The sequence below is a fragment of the Phaseolus vulgaris genome, chromosome 7, assembly GCF_000499845.2.
Source record: "Phaseolus vulgaris cultivar G19833 chromosome 7, P. vulgaris v2.0, whole genome shotgun sequence".
In the NCBI taxonomy this organism is placed as follows: domain Eukaryota; kingdom Viridiplantae; phylum Streptophyta; class Magnoliopsida; order Fabales; family Fabaceae; genus Phaseolus; species Phaseolus vulgaris.
The window spans coordinates 23446279-23464195 of record NC_023753.2 but is presented as its reverse complement, the minus strand read 5'-3'; the positions used below and the strand labels follow the sequence as shown (position 1 = coordinate 23464195).

Sequence of the window (17917 nt, the reverse complement as noted above, 5' to 3'; positions counted from 1 at the left end):
TGTAAGGATGACCTTTGAGTAAAAGGAAAATGTAGAATGCAATGGTCAATGTGAAACACAAAACATACCTATATACGTATATATATACTCAGGAAGTGGTACGAAATTATTTCCAAAAATATCAAAAAAAAAAAATTACAATTTCAAATTGAAATAGCTGGGAATAGTAAGAAAACATAATAAAGTATAAGAGTATTGTGAGAAAAAAACAAACATTTCAATTTCATATGACATATAGTTTTAGCTAAGAATAAAGATGAATATAGTTCAAATATGTCATAAGACAAAAATAATCATAAATAACATTAAATAAATATACAGGTAATGACAAAAAACTTAAGTTTAAAAATGTTCAATGAATGACAAAAACGAAGTTAAGCATGTCAGGTTTCATACATAAGAGATTAAGCATATGAAAAATCGAAACTTTAAAACGTGCAAACAATTTTGCTTTTAGATTGAAAAAAACATGTTTTTACTTTCAGCATTGCGATTAATGAACTTGTTGTTTGACTTTTAAAAGTCAGGTTGCATAAAGAAAACATTTGAAAAGAAAGTACAACATTTTTTAAATTCCTAGCATGATCTGAAAACCCTACTATGCAAATAAATGGAATTTTAGGTAGGTTTGCTTAGGACATTTGCAAAAGAGGATTCTTGTTTAGCACAAAAAAGAACCCTTGCTTTGGAATTTCTGAAATAATACACAGATTTCCAGAATACACAGATGCAGAACATAGACAGAAAAATGTGGAAACCCTAATAGAGAAATCTTACCAATTTCATATAATCATACACTCTTGCTTTTCCATGAGGACGAAAGAAGGAAAAAATCTTTCCTTGGTGCTTGATATACTGGGAATCAGTTTGAAAACATGAAAATCAAGAAACAAAGCTATAAAAGTAGTAGTGACGTTCACAGATTACTGAAACCGTAAAGAAATCAAAGAGGAGAAAAAGTGAGATAATGACTTAACATAATCAGGTAATAAAAACAAAAAGAACCAAATGAAAGAAAGTCGGTAGAAGTATAAAATCAGATCTGTATAAAATTATTTTTGAAAAACTGATAACTTTTTAATACTTCCTTTGCAAAACAGGAAAATGAAGATACAAACCTCTGAAAGTAGCGGTAGGGTTGACAGATTCATGAAAAAGGCAAAGAAATCAAATAAGAGAAAAACTTTGATACAAAGAGCACAGAACAACATTAATGACTTAAGCCAAGAAGGTAATAGAAACAAAAAAACCAATGTAACGCATGCAGGTAAAGGTTTAAAATCAGATCTAAGTTTACTGAAAGTAGAAAATAGGAATGTCAGATCTTAAAATTTTAGAGAAAGTGTTTTGAACCAAATGGGATATATGTGTAAAAATGAAAACTTTAACAACACATCCGGTGCAAACATGAAAATGAAGAAACAAACATATATTTGACTTGAATACATTAAAAATACAAACTTTCTTAACACTTTCTCTGGAAAAACACAAAAGATTAAACTTTTATCCCCTTTCAACCTCATTGTTAACCACACACCTGTGGTCCTACCTTGACTATTAAGAAAACAAACCAAAACAAAATATAAAGGTCTTATGGTGTAGAGGATGAACATAAAAACAGGTTCTTTATCCAACAAAAAGAATCACTTTCATTCAATGGACTGTTTTGAGGATATAAAAAATAGAATGAATGAACTTTACATGGAGCTGAAAAAAGCACAATAAATGAAGTACAAGGAAATCACAATGAGTAAACTATTCATGAGTTAAAAAATCTAAATGACTAAAAAATTTCATTTATTTAATGGTATTTGATATTTATAAATTTTCAATTAACTTTTATAAATTAAAATAATTTTTATTTGTGTAAAACATTAAATCATTTAAATTTTTTATTTATTTAGGAATTTGAATCAAATGCTAAATAATAGTAATATTGGACATTTTATAAGAATCATAAAGGTAATTAATGGTTGAAATTTTAAAATTTGAAAATCTGAAAAATTAAATATTTGAAGATTAATAATAATAATAATAATCTTGAAATTGGAAATAAGTGTACAGCAAAAGAAGTCAGAAAAAGAATATATGAATCAGAAAGGTAATTAATGATATTGAAATTGTAAATTTTGAATATTAATATTAATATGGATACATTATGAAATATTAATATTAATAATATAGAATCATAATAACCATTCACAAATATTAAACACAAAATTGAATTTGAATTTTGAAGAATAATACAATGCGAATAATATTAATGTGAAAGTTTTTCTAAAGAATACATTAATGCGAATAATAAAATTAAATACATTAAATATAATTAAATACATTAAATTGAAGAATAAATTTTTATGAAGTTTAACTTATTTATGCCAATACATTATTAAAAAAAATAACACACATTTCATGTCTCTTTTCAAAGTAAACTATAAAGTAACATATTGAAATAAAAAATACAATATAACATTCTATAATAATATTTAATATGAAATTACATAATTTGACCGTATTTAAACAAAACTTGATAACTAAAATAAAGTAAATATAATTAATTTTCTCTAGTGGACATTTCAACAATTTGCAAATTACATAACTCTATAATAGTAATTGAATCTCTATAATCAGAACATTGTCCTTGGAAAATTAAATTCAGAAGAATACAATCTTGAATTTTCACAACACTAACAACACCATCATATGAATTGGGGTTACTCCACTATCAAAGATCAATTTATGGTCTTCACAAAGTACATGTATTTGACAAAAATCCCTTCATCCACAACCAAATTTAACATAAGCTTTGGGAGGTGGCCTTATCAGAATTTTGCAATTTACTTCACTATTGTCAATGAAGGACAACATACTTTAACATGTTTTCCCGAATATAATTTGCAAAAGCAAAAGGAAGATCCTAAAAGCAAATAAACACATGTATAAATACAGTAATGAAGTAATATGAAGTAACAAAAGAATTTGATTTTGCCTTAAACAAAGTAAACTTAAAAGAGTTATCAAATAAGAGACGTAATAAGTAGTCATTCCACTACCGGTTGCTGCACATCTTTGAGAGGAAGTCCAAACCCTAAGTAGCCCAAAAAAAAACTCTATTAACGATTTTATCAGCAAAAAAAATAAACAATGAAAACAACCATGAGAACAGGGGAAGGAAAAGATTTCACCTTGATGCTTGAACATACGATGGATATAAACGAAAATTCATTCCACTTCCATTACAGGTTGCTGCACAAACTTAAATATAGATGGAAAAAAGGTGTAAAAAATTTCACAAAGAAAGTTTAACAACAAAAAGGAGATCTCTTTGAGTAGAAGTCCAAACCCTAAGTAGCCCAAAAAAAAACTCCATTAATGATTAAATCAACAAAAAAATGAACAATGAGAACAACCATGAGGACAAAGGAAGGAAAAGATTTCACCTTGTTGCTTGAACATACGATGGATATGAACGAAAATCCATTCCACTACCGGTTGCTGCAGAAAATGAAATATAGATGGAAAAAAGGTGTAAAAAAGTTTAAAACGAAAGTTTAACAACAAAAAGGAGATATCTTTGAGAGGAAGTCCAAACCCTAAGTAGCCCAAAAAAAAAACTCCACTAACGATTAAATTAGAAAAAAACTTGAACAATGAAAACAACCGTAAAGGAAAGATTTCACCTTGGTGCTTGAACATACATTGGAAATCCAGCGAAATGTGTCCAGAGAAGAATAAACCCAACAAATGAGAATGCTTGAGAGAAACGAAAAGGCAACGAAATATAAGTGAGAGAGTAAATGAGAGAAACCAAAATAAAAGAAAGAGAAAGGCGTAAATGAGAGGAGAGAGGAAATGTGGATGATAATAAAATGAGAGTTTGTGACACGTGTAAGTTCTATAGCGTGCCACTTGTAAGTTCTACAGCGTGCCACTTGTCACTCCAGAATGAGTTTCAGTTTGCTATTTTTAGTTAAAATTTCAATTTTTTTTCTTTTTGAATATTTTTAGAACTTACCCTGGAAGTGCCTTCTATTTGTATTATAGATTGATGAATTTATTTGGTCCAACAAGAACTTTAAGTCTAGGAGGTAAATGATATGGTTTGGTCATCGTTGATAATTATTCAAGATACACATGAGTTTTATTTCTTACTCTCGAGATTGAGTCTTTTCATGTGTTTGAGATATTCGGCAATGGAGTATATATTCAACAAGATTACTATATTTCTAGCATTAGAAGTGATCATATCACTAAGTTTGACATTGTAGAGTTTCAAATGTCCTGTGAATCAAATGGTATACATACAGTTTCTCTTCACCTAGAAAACCTCAACAAAACGGGATTGTGGAAAGAAAGAAGAAAACCCTCCAAGAGATGGCTAGGACCATGCTCTATGAAAACTCCTACCAAAACATTTTTGGGCATAGGTAGTCAACACTGCTTGTTATGTACAAAGCAAAATATTGATAAGTCCCATGCTTGAAAGGACTCCCTATGTGAAGAAATAGAAAACGCAACAAAGGATATTTCATGTCCTTGGCTTTGAGTGTTTTATCCTTAACAACAAAGGATCAAATTAAAAAATTTGACTCTAAGGTTGCCAAAGGTACATTCCTTGGTTACTCTGAAATATCATAGGAATATAGAGTGTATAACTCTCGTACCTTCATTGTAGAGGAAATAGTAAATATTTAATTTAACAACTTTTCACATACAAGTAGGAGACCATTAGATCTTAAAAGTGATCTTGCAAATTTGCAGATTAATAAACTTAGTGAGAGAAGAACATACCAAAAATTCATTTGTTAAAGCATTAAAAGGATCAGATTAAGCAAATTATCAAAGAGATTGAGTGAAGGAGAGAAGAAAAATTAATGTTGCATGCAATGCATTAAATAATTCTTAATGTTCAAATCTCATCAAACGATACAAAATAGAAGAAGAGAATGAATAGAGTTTAAAGCTACTTAATGGTCAAAAATGAGATGAAACGATTAATTTTTCCCAAACCTATATAAAGTCATACTTAGAAGATAAGAACAAGAAGAAGCCAAAATTTGCAAGTGTTGAAAGACTAAAATTTTCTTGAGCCCTAAAAGCTTTGTAAACAAAATTTGTGTTTATTCTAATAAACTAGTTCGTAGCAATATTATAATATATATATATATATATATATATATATATAATCGTTGTTTTTTAGTGAGGTGTTACTTATAATTGGAAGAAGCAAACAACTGGGGTAATTACACATATATAATAAAAGAAACATTTACTAAAAACTTAAGAATATGTTTAAAAGTAATATAATAATTTTAATATAAAGATAATAACATAAGAATTAAAAAAATATCTAATTTCTTTTATACTTCATTTCATTATAAAATATCTAATCTGTAACACTTTTAATTTAGTTCATTGCATTCTCTTATTTTTCAATATTGGTAGAGAAATCGAGTTATCAATCAAGTTGATTACATTTCAATCCAATAAACTATTCAAATCAGTAAAAGAAATAGAAAATAAAACATTTTTTCTACAAAATAAAACAAACTTACTTTCTTAACAGTTAAAAACAAAAGAAATTGAAAACTCTTCTAAATTAACCTATTCATAAACTAATTTTTAGTATAATCATGTAATTATTACTATAAAACTTTAATATCCCAAATAAATTAATAGTTTTAAGTTGCATTAATCACATACCACTATATAAAAACTCTGTAAAAAAGAATAGGCAATTGACTGGCGACGAATTTTTAAAACTCTCATTGTGCCCTTCTCTTCTTCACTTTGAAAAATAGTGTATGGTGAGGTAGAGGAAGTTCATTGTTGTGGTGAAGCTTTGCTTTTAGGTGCAAAATAACAAATGAAAAATTTCATAGAAGCCAAGTGTCATAACTACCTAACACTAATATGGATATTAATATCTGCAGAACAACAAATTCCGGATAAAAATATCCACAAGTCAAAAGTCCATTATGGATAAAAATATCCAGAAGGCAATAATGAACTACGGATAAAAATATCCAGAAGTCATGTCAGTGTACCTTGACTTCTTCAACGATGGTTCCTTCTCCGACTTTCGAAGCTGACCGTGACGACTGTTGCTATGCCTGCAATGATGGTCACTGACGATGAAGCAAACGAACGGAGACGAAGGTGGGTGACGGTGACTGACCATGATGGCTACACCTGCGGCTGCTGGTTCACGCACAAACGGAGAAAAAGAAGAATAGGGTTGGGTGCATATCACACTTAAGGTATTTTCAAATTCATTAAGAATAGTTTAGTCTTTTTCTATATGCAATTGGGTTGGGTTGGATGCAGGAAGAATCAGCCAAAAGAATATAAAGAATACATGAAAAAACTGTACCAAAACTCAAGCAAAAAATAATCGGCCTCCAACTAATAAAACCTAAATTTCAAAAGGCTGAAACAATTTCTAAAAAATCAAAACTAATTTAACTTACACATAAACTAACTTTCTTAATTATTACAAAAAGAATTACATATATTTTAAACTCATTCGAACATTACCCATTTATCTGATTTTTTATACATCCAAACAACAAAAATAAATCAGATTTTTTTTTCATTTTATCTTAATCTTGATTACACTTTTAATAGGGAAGTAAGAATGATCAGTTTTTTTTCCACTGGAACTGTTGGTAGGTATTTTTCTAGAACTTTACGAGGAGACATAGCAATAGTGCATAAGAATAATAGTGCATAAGAATTTGTAACAAATCTAAAGTATTTTCGGTTGCTGCTTTAAAATTAGTATCTCATTCTTTACCGAGGCTTCTCAATATTTTATAACAGCGCTTTTACAAACAAGTACAGACTATTCTGAAACAGTTCATCCCGAATTTTTTGGGAAGAAAAATAATGCATTCATACTAATGAAATCTTAAAGGTGTGTCATTTTTAAAAAGTTGATATACTGTACAATTTGAAATATCAAGACATCCAGATTCCTGGACCCATCGGTTCATGATCAGAAGCAGAACCTTGGTTAGATAGCTTCTGGATGCGGGAAGAAAACTCTTCAGCCTGAAGTGGATTGATCAAAGTCAGAACTTGAAAAAGGAAGCAAAAAACAAAATGAATGAAGTATGCACTATGTACTATCCCTCCCATCTCATGGGAAAAACCTCCTGCAGAAAGAAAAAACACAATTTTTCCAGAGAACCACAATAACTTCGAAAATCCCCTTTTTCAATTCAAATGAGGCAAATTCAACAAATCTAGTGCATCCTAAACCAACTTCAAGGTCCCTTGATAATTGATGGTTCCATATTTCTAACAACTAGCATTACAGAACGGGTTCAGAGAAAGCAAAAACATTTATTTGGCTACTTGCATAATAATTAGAAATAATAAAATAGAGAAAATACACCTAGACCAGATAGAAAGTAAAAAATCTAGACCTCGGAGAAAATTAATCTTTTCAGTATACCAAATAAACAGCACAAAGGAAAGTACAAACCTTTTCATCAATCCACATCAGAGAAGTTAATTGATTATTTAATATTCGAACTACTGCATCTAATGGAGTCATTCCATCAAGGGTATCAAGTTCTCCACCCTGAACAAAACACCTTTGTAAGCAAAGTTTCTTGCTCTTTTATTGGAATGAAAGAGCAACTAACAACCAGTACCTGGTTTGAATTAAGGGATTGGATAACTGATTTGATTTGTTCAGTCATCTGCTCAAGTTCCCTTTCAATCAATTCAGATTGCTCATACCTGCAAACGAAGGTATTAAAAACAAAAAATGACAGAAAGCATCAGCAATGAAGATAAGGTGGGAAATGAGTTGAAATATAACTCTAAATCAGATGAAAACGTATAAAGTGGAAAAGTTAATTTCATAGGTAAATTTTTATTTATTATGGAGTTTACGGTTATGCAAATCTCTGTCCGTTCCAAACCACCACGCACAGAGCATGTGCAATGAAATTACAGATGATTTACCAATAAGAACTTCAATATTCAATCCAATGTTTGAGGTGAAGCAAAAATCACTTCACACGAGAAAATTGAAATAGACGTTGGATTCAATACGGAAAAGATAGGATTAAAAGCATAAAATATAGAATATATAAAATCAAACCATCTGTGGATCCATCTAGATAATAATCAGTCAACAAATAATGATGATCCAAAACTCACATTGCATCTCTGGTAGATGCAGCTTCATCGTCAAGAAGCAAACCACGCTCATCCTTGTAAATACGTTCAGCTTCTTCCTCCATACTTTGTAAAGCCTTGTCAACCTAATACAGGGATGACATAAAAAGCTTTTATCACAATATAAAACACATGGGAAAATGTTTTGTGAACTGTTGAATGTGTATATCATTGTGAAGATAGTGGTTATAATGAGCATGTGTGAGTTTGTATGTATATATAGGTGTGTGTGTGTTTGATGAGATCCAGATTTTATAGTTTTCATGTTGTATTTGTGTTATGTTACACTTGTATATGTTCTAAAAAATATAATTTTACATAACCCGTAGGTTCTTCCATCTTAGTGCTACGAACTCACATTGTATGTTTCTTTCTCCTTAGTCTTTCCCAAGGTAGGATCTACAACTTTGACAACCTTTAATAGTTTTAAGATTCTACATTGATTGTACAAATAATGGAATAGTTTTAAATATGCTGGATGTGTTTAATTTAGACTGAATCTAGGGAAAAATCATTTTCAAAAGAACTCAATAAGATTCTGATTGATAGTTGTTTTGAACACCAATAAGCAAAGAAGACCAAGAATGCTGTGAAGTTGCTACGGAAGCAACATTCTAACACTAATAATGGAATAGAATTTTACCATTAGAACAAAGTAGAATTAGTTAGGTAACAAGACAAAGATCGCTATAGATAGAATACAAGCACAATATTTTATGAACATCCAACTATAACAAAATAATTAACTCCTTAAACATCCACAAAATAAGTAAGATAGAAATAAACTGGTTTTAAAAATACCTCATGTTGATGAGTCTCTATCAACTCCAATTGCCGCTCCAAATTTGACTGTGTCTCAACTACTTTTGCCACTTCAATCTAAATTTATAACATTAAAAATAAGCTAGAGTGGTAATTGCCAAAATTTAACCAGGTAAAAAATAATTAAAAATGTTTATTAGTATCTGCTTGCATGTAGAAACCTCAAGCCTCAATAGAACATCGCGGTTGTTTAAAATCCTGCGATCCCATTCAGCTATTGCATTTGCTTGTTTTCTAAATTTTCCAGTTCGCTCTTGCAGCTCAGCATTCCATTCCTTGATAATCTACAGGAGGATATGATTAGGAAGGGGTTAGACTGTTAGAGAGAAATAACATAACATCTAATTCCAAATACTGTAAATAATGTAGTGTCAGAAATACTGAATATCTTATCCTCCAAGTTAAACCCTATTTAAAAAGTGAATTTCTGCTTGCTAGAAATAGCGTTTATCATGTGATTTAGCTTATTTTTAGAGAAAATTTGTTTATTTTCTAAAGTTTTTGTTGGAAATAAGAGCATTTAATCTTTATTATCTTTCCAAGTGGTTCAGTTGAGGATTTGCATAGTTCAAAGTACCTAAGGAAGTTGTGGTGTTTTAATTGTTCTCTTGAGACTAGTAGTTTATATTTAGTAAGTATTGTTAAACTATAGGAAAGAGAGACATTAAGCTCAAACTGTGTTGATGAGATAGTACAGACTCTATTTATATTGAGAAAATGGAATCAATACATTAAATAAAGGAGATTTGATATCTCCTAATAATAAAGATATAATACAGAATATGCTCTGTATTTATACAATTATAACAAGTATATTTGTAATCATTCTTGTTAAACTCTCCCTCAAACTAGAGCATATAAGTCACATGTGCCCAACTTCCTGCAAATATAATCGATCATTGATTCTCTTAAGAGACTTGGTGAATATGTCAACCAAATGCTCACTAGAGTTGACAAATCTAGTAGTGATGTCTCCATACTCTAATTTTTCTCTTATGAAATGACAATCCACCTTGATTTCTCAAACTATAGAAAAGATAAAGACAATGAAATGAAATTGTGTGTTTCTTGGTCAGCATGGATGCTTTATTTATACCTCTTGATCAAACTAGGTCACTGTTTTTCCAAAAAACATTTTGGGAGAAGTCCTCAAAACATATCTTATTAAAAGATTACCCTCTACAATCTTGGGATTCAAGAGATATGAAAATTTTCTTTCATATAATTTGCCCATGTTTTTATTGTTTCTAGTTGGCTTAGGACCTCTCTTGATTTGTTTGAGTCCTTAAACTCTAACACAACAACCCACTCTCCTCCTTAGCAATTGAAATCATCTTCCTCGTGGAAAGATATTAGGACCCATAGAAGTAAATTCCATCACAGCCATTGAGAAAAAACATAAACTTTCTATCCTACCACTGTCTTCAAGGACGTCAGCAGCGGCCAATAGACGATGAAGTCAACAGCAAAAACAAAGTCATCAAGATTGAGAGCTTTGCTACCAACTTGAATAATGAGAGAATAAAGAATTATATTATTAATTTCAATCATGTTAATTACAGTCTCAACTCCTCTATTTGTAACAATCACATTCTCTTGAAAAGGAAATAAAATCTACTAGAATAAATGTGAAGATTCTAAGGATATTTTAGTTTAATTACTACGCAGATATTAGGATATTTTTATCCTCATAATCCCCTATTTACAACACCCGTAATCTTGTTTACTATGATTGAACAAAACACATTAAAATGGAAAGTCATTTTATCGCAGAGAAACTAGATAGTGGTTTGATTTGTACCTACACAAGGTCACCTTGCATATATTCTCACTAGAGGATTGTGAAAACCAAATTTTGAAAGAATAATATGCAAGTTGGAAATCCAACTTGAGGGAGAGAGCATGGTTTAATGTAAATTTGGAAATCATGATGTTTTAGTTGTTCTCTTGAAACAAGCAGTTGAATTCATTATTTTTTTAATCATTATTGTTATAAATAAATCAATTTGGTGTGGTATTTATATGAGCTACGGATTTGAACAAACAATATTTTATACAAAAAAAAGGGAAATTAAACCCAATTCTAAGTAAGTCTATCATCTTTGCAATATTCCCAAGTCTATTCCATATATTAAAGTTTCCCATGTATTCATTTGTTAAAATACTCATTTCTTTAGTATAGTTCAACAAAAGGGCAGCTTAAGTCTTAACTTACTAAGTCAACTGCACTTATCAATAATAATCATAATTAACTTACAAAATATGATGTAGGGAATTGATAAAATAAAAGTGAGCACATCACGTACCTCCTCAACAGTCTTCCCTGTGATTTCGGATGGCAATTTTGGTGTAGCAGTAACTGAAGTGCTGACAGTTGAAGTAGTTCTATAGGACAAGAGAAGGAAATATCAAAACCACCTTCCTATGATTAATAACTCGTTATACATCCATAACTTCAAACATAGGAATAGATATAAATTGCAGAAACCAGTGATTTAACATACATACAGCAGGAAACTATATACAATGCAAAGTGAAATGAGTCTGATCAGTCCTACAGATAGCATAATAGCGAATAGTTATAAGGAGCACCTAGGGGGCATCAAATAATACATGATAATGAAGTACTCCCACAATCCTACTACTGAAAACTGTGGGAGAAGAAACAGGAACATTCAAAACACAAATTGTGCTGATACGCCATAAATTTCCACATTACTTAAAAGTTGAGGTCAAGGGTATTTTATAAATACCTTCCTACTTTAATCTACCAAGATATCTAACTGTGATAGACCGCCAAGCACCAAAACAAATAATATCTCAAATGTGGTGATCCTAATGATGTCAACGGACTCATGGTCAAAACATTGGCAATAGAAGGAAGGTCTAAGACACTCTTACCCCCTTAATCTCGACTGAAGGACTTGTTCCAGTGTCATAAAGTCTCACATCACTTAGTGTAGAAAAATATTCTCTTCTTGAATTGATACCAATAACAAAGGATACAACTTATATTTATGCAGATATAATGGGAAAAAATCTCCCACAAATAAGGAAACAAAATAATAGAGATATCTCTAAAAAATAAATCTGATCTGATTGAAATGCATTCCCCTTAACTTAATCCTACAAATCTGGATATGATATAACACTCCTAATTTATACACACATCGTTAATTTACTTTTTAAAATCCTAATATTTCTAATTAATCCACACTTAAGAATATAGGTCAAAAGTAATTTATAAACACCTTTCTCATTTAACCCTCTAAAGTGCTTTTTAAACAAGTGTTCATCTTCTATATAAAAGTAAGTTTTGGAATGAAATTAGCAACAATGAAATATCAATATAACATGTTGAAGATGCAAAATCTTAAAAAAGAAAAATGAGAGATAGAAAGGAGGGTGAACTACAGAAATAAAATGCATACTTTTAACAACATTTACTAAAGTTAAAGAAAAAGGAAATACTTCAGCTACAAGCCTACAAAATGTATGCATACCCAGCAGTAGAAGCCACAACAACAGCAGATGATGTCTGAGTTGCACTGGTGCTGGAACCCAAAATTGCTGAAGCAGTAGAGGTTGTAGTGTTCAACCCTACAGATTGAAATAGATTTAGAAACAATTTACTAGAGAGAAGAGCTTCAAGTTTACAAGAATGAGGAATGATAATTTTATAGTGAAATAGAAAAAGATGAAAAATAAAATACAAAAATGAGTCCCTATTTCATAGAAAAGATCATCAGGAGAGCCTCCAAATTTTACACTACGTATCTAACATGTTAAAAGCATTAGAAGTTATTCAGCTTCAGCTTAAAAGGATTAAGCTTTAAGGTAAAATATTTCTTAGACTTGGTAAGGAAGCATGACTAGTACTACACAATTTGAAGTTTGATCAATGTCCTTTCTATTCCTTAAAAAACATATCTAATACAAAACAGTTGAGTTACATGTAAGTTGATCAGAGCATATATCCTCTCCTTGCTTAAATCTCAATGAAATTTAGGGCTTGTTTGGTCGTCAAAATATGATAGGATAAAATAGAATACAAAGATAAGAGCAAGATAAACATTAACAATATCCAATGTTTAATGTGCACCTGATAAAGACCAGATAACAATATTTTGTGATGGTGGTGGTGATGAAGGTAATGATGGTGATGACAATAATGACGATGATGGTGGTAGCATTGACAACAACAACAATAATGAGATTGTAGCAACTAACGGTGACCATGGTACTATACAAGTGGTGATCATGACGATGGTAATAACAATATGGCGGTGACAATGAGGATGATGGTGAGAGTGGTAGCAACAACAATGAAAGTGGTGGTCATTGTTATGACAATGATGCCAATGATAATATTAAAAGAAAAAAAAAATAGGGTAAATTCCTTGTGTATATTGAACACATTGGGTTATGTTTATATAAAAAAGAAACATATGGGTTAAGCCCATTACATAAATAGAAATATCTATAATATCTAATTATATCTTATAATATCTGGCTGGTGCATATAAACCATATGTACCCAGCTTGTTACAAATGTAATCAATCCTAGGCCTACGTAAAGGTTTAATAAAAATATCTACAAATTGATCATTTGAATTAACAAACTCAATCTTGATATCTCCCGAAATAATTACCAATTCTTCCTTGAATTTTCTTAAATCAAAGTACATTCTGGATCAGTTTCCTTCACGTACAGTTTGCAGCAACTTAATGACTATAGTGCTGTCCACAAACGAAATAATATATTCTATGATATTACTACTCCTTCAACTAACCAACCTAGATCACAATTTCTGTTTTCAGACTAAAACTGCTCTTCAGTATTGTAAGGTGAAAAATTGAACTTAGCCTTTAACCTTGGCCCACAGTAGAGTCAAGCCACCTAGGCAGTGCAAAACAACTTACCCTTAAGTAATGAAAAATTAACCAAAGGGAACAAAAAAAACATGAAATATAGGGTTTTATGAGTTGGATATATGACGCAACAGAAAATACTATCATTAAATCTCTATTAGAAGAGAAATCAAGAAAGGACTGTGGTAATAAACATCTCACAGTATACTTGGTAATTGTCGATAAAACGTGGCAATGTGTGTTGTTGATGCTAACTAGTTTCAAATCTTCTTATATTGATATTTAGATTGGCCAATAAAGCTCTCACAATGCGAATAACAAAGCTATTACCATATGTGCATAATCAGTGAGAACTATCCCTTTCACAGAGTTCATAACGCCAGACAGTCGTAAATCAGAGGAAATTGATGCAAAAATCAACAGAAACTCTACTACAAAGAAAGTAGAAGAAAACTGAAAATTATTTCAAACTTATTTCAGGACAAAAATCTTCTACCTACGCATTTTGTTATGCTGAAAAAAAATAACATCTACATTTCATTCATAGATCGAATTGATTGAAAAGAAAATATCATCATAGATGTAAATCACCAGTGAATATCCATTTTAACAACAAAACAGTTCATTCACCTCACAAATAGCAGCAAACATGATTTACACAGATATTTCTAAAAGGAGTCAAACTGCGGGGCTCACCAAATACAGGAGTAGTAGCGGTAGAAACTGCCGCCGTTGATGACTTATTTGCAAAGGAAAACCCAGTCCCTAGAGAAACATTGGATGCGGTGCTTCCTACACCAAATCCTGTAAAAGATGATCCTCCACTGGCAGAGGATGCTGCACCAGTAGAAGCAGCAGAAACCGCCAAAGCACTTGTGGTGGCAGAACATGCAGTAATAGCACCAAAGGCAGGCACAGAAGATGAAAGGGTTGTGCCACTAGTAGCCACGGTAGATGCAGTGGTGGTTGTCACAGTGGAGAACAGTGGCGCTGAAGATGTGGTAAACGAAAAAGAACCCGATGGTTTTGATGCCGATGCGCTAGAAGCCGCCAAAGAAACTGAAGCAGCATTGGGGAACCCAAAAGAGGGTAAGGAGAGTCCCGATGAGCTAGACGGCACTGGGAACGTTGTTGATGTCGAGGTCGAAGACCCAGTGCCAAACGCACCTGCGAACAAAGGAGAGCTACTTGCAGTAGTTGAGGAAGCTGAAGAAGCTGACAATGCTCCAAATGGCGTCGTTGCAGCTGAGGATGATCCTCCGAACAGCGGTGAGGCAGAAGAAGATGCTCCAAGAGCTGTCGTTGGGACAGAGGAAGTACTACCACCAAACGGCGTCGTAGCAGAAATTGTTGCGCCAAATGAAGCTGTTGCTCCGAACAGTGATGCAGAGGACGCTCCACCAAACGACGAAGCAGATGACGCTCCAAACGACGTCGTGGAAGCTGGGGACGCTGCACCAACCTGCGTCGTAGATGTTGAGGACGCCGCACCTAACGGCGTCGTTGAAGCAGAGGACCCTACACCAAATAGCGTTGTCGAAGCTGAGGACGCTACACTAAATGGAGTTGTCGAAGCTGAGGACCCTACACCAAATGGACTCGTTGAAACTGAGGAGGATGCACCAAACAATGTCGTTGATGCAGATGACGCTCCTCCGAACCGCGTCGTCGAAGCTGATGGCGTTCCACCAAACGCCGAAGTCGAAGCTGAGGGCATTCCACCAAACGCTGCCGTTGATGCTGAGGTCGTTCCACCAAACGGAGTCGCTGGAGCAGGGGAGGCTGCGCCAAACAGATTTGTTGAAGCTGAGGAAGCTGCTCCAAACGGCGTCGTCGCAGCGAAAGTTCCTCCAAAAGGCGACGCAGCAGAGGAAGCAGCCCCAAACAGCGTGGTATTGGAAGAGGAAGGTGCCCCAAACGACGACGTCATTGTAGAAGAGGAAGAAGTCCCGAACGGCGTCGTTGCGGAGGAGGAAGAGGAGAACAAGGGTGAGGCAGAGCTACCAGCACCGAAAATTGAAGAAGCGTTGCCAGTAGCCGAGGAAGAAGGAGCGAAGGAGAAAGATGGAGGGGATGGTGAAGAAGAGGCGGCGGAGGTAGGGTTTGTTGCGGTGGTGAAGAGAGAGGAGGATGCGAAAGAGAAAGCGGGGGTGGAGGATGAGCCAAATGAAAATGGGGAAGCGGAAGAAGAAGAAGAAGAAGGGTTTGTGAAAGAAAATGAAGACAGAGATTGAGTTGATGAAGAAGAGGAAGAAGATCCGAAGGAGAAACCCGACATTGTTGCGCGCTCTCTCTGCTTTGTCCGATTGGAGTGCGGAGCGTCTTCCGCTTTCAAAAAAGAATAGGGGTTTTCGACTTGTATCGTTAGGTTTCGGGGTTTTGCTTTACCGCACTCACGCTAGTTTTAATTGAGCATTTTTTTATGGTGTTTCGATGCTTTGATCTGTGGGTGATAAGTATTCTTTATCTTATTAAGCATAATATTCACTTATTTAATTTCTTTAGAATATTTATTTAGATGATTTTCATAAAAAAAATTAGTTTTTACAATTATAGGAAAAGAAAGCTTAAATATACTCTCTTTTTTTATTGATACGTTTAACATTTTAAAACACTTTTAGTATGATTTAATGATGAAGAAAAGTTAGGACAAAAAAGGAACATGGAAGAAGTAAAACTAGTCAAGCCACCATGATTCTTTGCTTGGCAAAAATGACTCTAGCTTAGCTAACCTCTTCTTTTCTTAGAAAGAATATGGAGTAGAGAGTAACATATTTTCATCATCAAGCTTCATACAATGAGAGTTAAGTCTTCCAACGATCTTTGTAGTGAGTATGAAAACAATGCTTAGAGACTTTGCCCAACAAGCCTAAGTTTAACGGGTCACTTATACAATATTATCTCATTGGCTAAAAAACTCATATGAAGTGAGGAAGGCACGAAGAAAGAGGAAAATAAGTGGGCTAGGGCACCCATCCATTGAAGGCTCCCTCCATTTCATCTTCATCTTTTTGTTTAGATTCAACATCATGAGTAGTAAAATCCTCTTTTTTTTTTTGGGGATTAGATGTATTCACCAAACTCTGGTGTAATTTGGTTACATTTCTATACAATTCTATATTTCTCTTCATCATTAAGAGGTTGAAAATTCTTTTGAATTTTGACCTAAGATAAGACATTCAATATTGTCTGGAAATATAGAATAACATACTTATTGTCTTAAATACTTAAATACTTGATCTTAATGTAAGTTTATTTTATTGAGTTGACAAAAAAGTGTAATTCAGTATATATTCTTAGAATTTGTTTAAAGAAATTAGAGTATAGTTTTTCATCATAACAAACTAAATTAATGAGCTTAACGGAACAAGATAATGAGGTAATAATATCCATTTTATATATTTGTCTTCGACTAGTTTACTGATTTCAAAAATATTAAAAATAATGTAGTGTTTTAATTTTAATTTTTCTTTTAAGTGCTTGTTATATCATTTTATGCTTTATCTTTTATTTTAAGATTAATAGTGTAAAGTTATTACCCCAAGTCGTGATGGATTCAAAACTCATATTTATAAAACTACTAATGACAATGGTGTGCTCGCTAGAAAGTTAATAGTGAAATATCTCAAGTTGATATTTGAATGTTATGTGTTTACTAGGTCAAGTACTTTTGAATGTGATTGAATTAAAAGTTTATTTTGCAGTTTAATGCCCTGGTTGAATTGGGGTGGAGATTTTGTGGGGAGGGGAGGGAGTGGATTAAAGAGGATTAGAAGGGATGTGTGAGAATGTTTGAGGTTGTTTGGATTGAGAGATGGTAGAGTGAATTTGTGACGATTGTTTATTGAAATTTGTGAGTGATGTGATAGTTAGGAAATAATTTAGAAATTATTTTTAAAATGTAAAATGTAAATTTACAAATTTATCCTTGTCAATAACAAATATTTTAATAATGAGTTATGGTATATTTTTTGTAAGTTTGAGTTAATTATTTTTTTATAATATATAATATTCATAATTACTCTTATTT

At 32.4% G+C, this 17917-nt stretch overlaps 1 protein-coding gene across 1 annotated transcript; it reads right to left on the bottom strand.

The window, feature by feature from the left end:
* Positions 1–6736: 6736 nt before the first annotated feature.
* LOC137828670 (nuclear pore complex protein NUP62) lies at positions 6737–16332 on the bottom strand. Its single transcript, XM_068635342.1, has 9 exons — positions 14584–16332; positions 12519–12615; positions 11322–11400; positions 9177–9299; positions 8995–9072; positions 8176–8279; positions 7662–7749; positions 7490–7588; positions 6737–7053 (listed from the first exon to the last, which is right to left on the bottom strand). Exons 1-9 carry the CDS (start codon positions 16163–16165, stop codon positions 6961–6963), a joined length of 2343 nt encoding a protein of 780 aa, XP_068491443.1. The 5' UTR covers positions 16166–16332; the 3' UTR covers positions 6737–6960.
* Positions 16333–17917: the final 1585 nt, after the last annotated feature.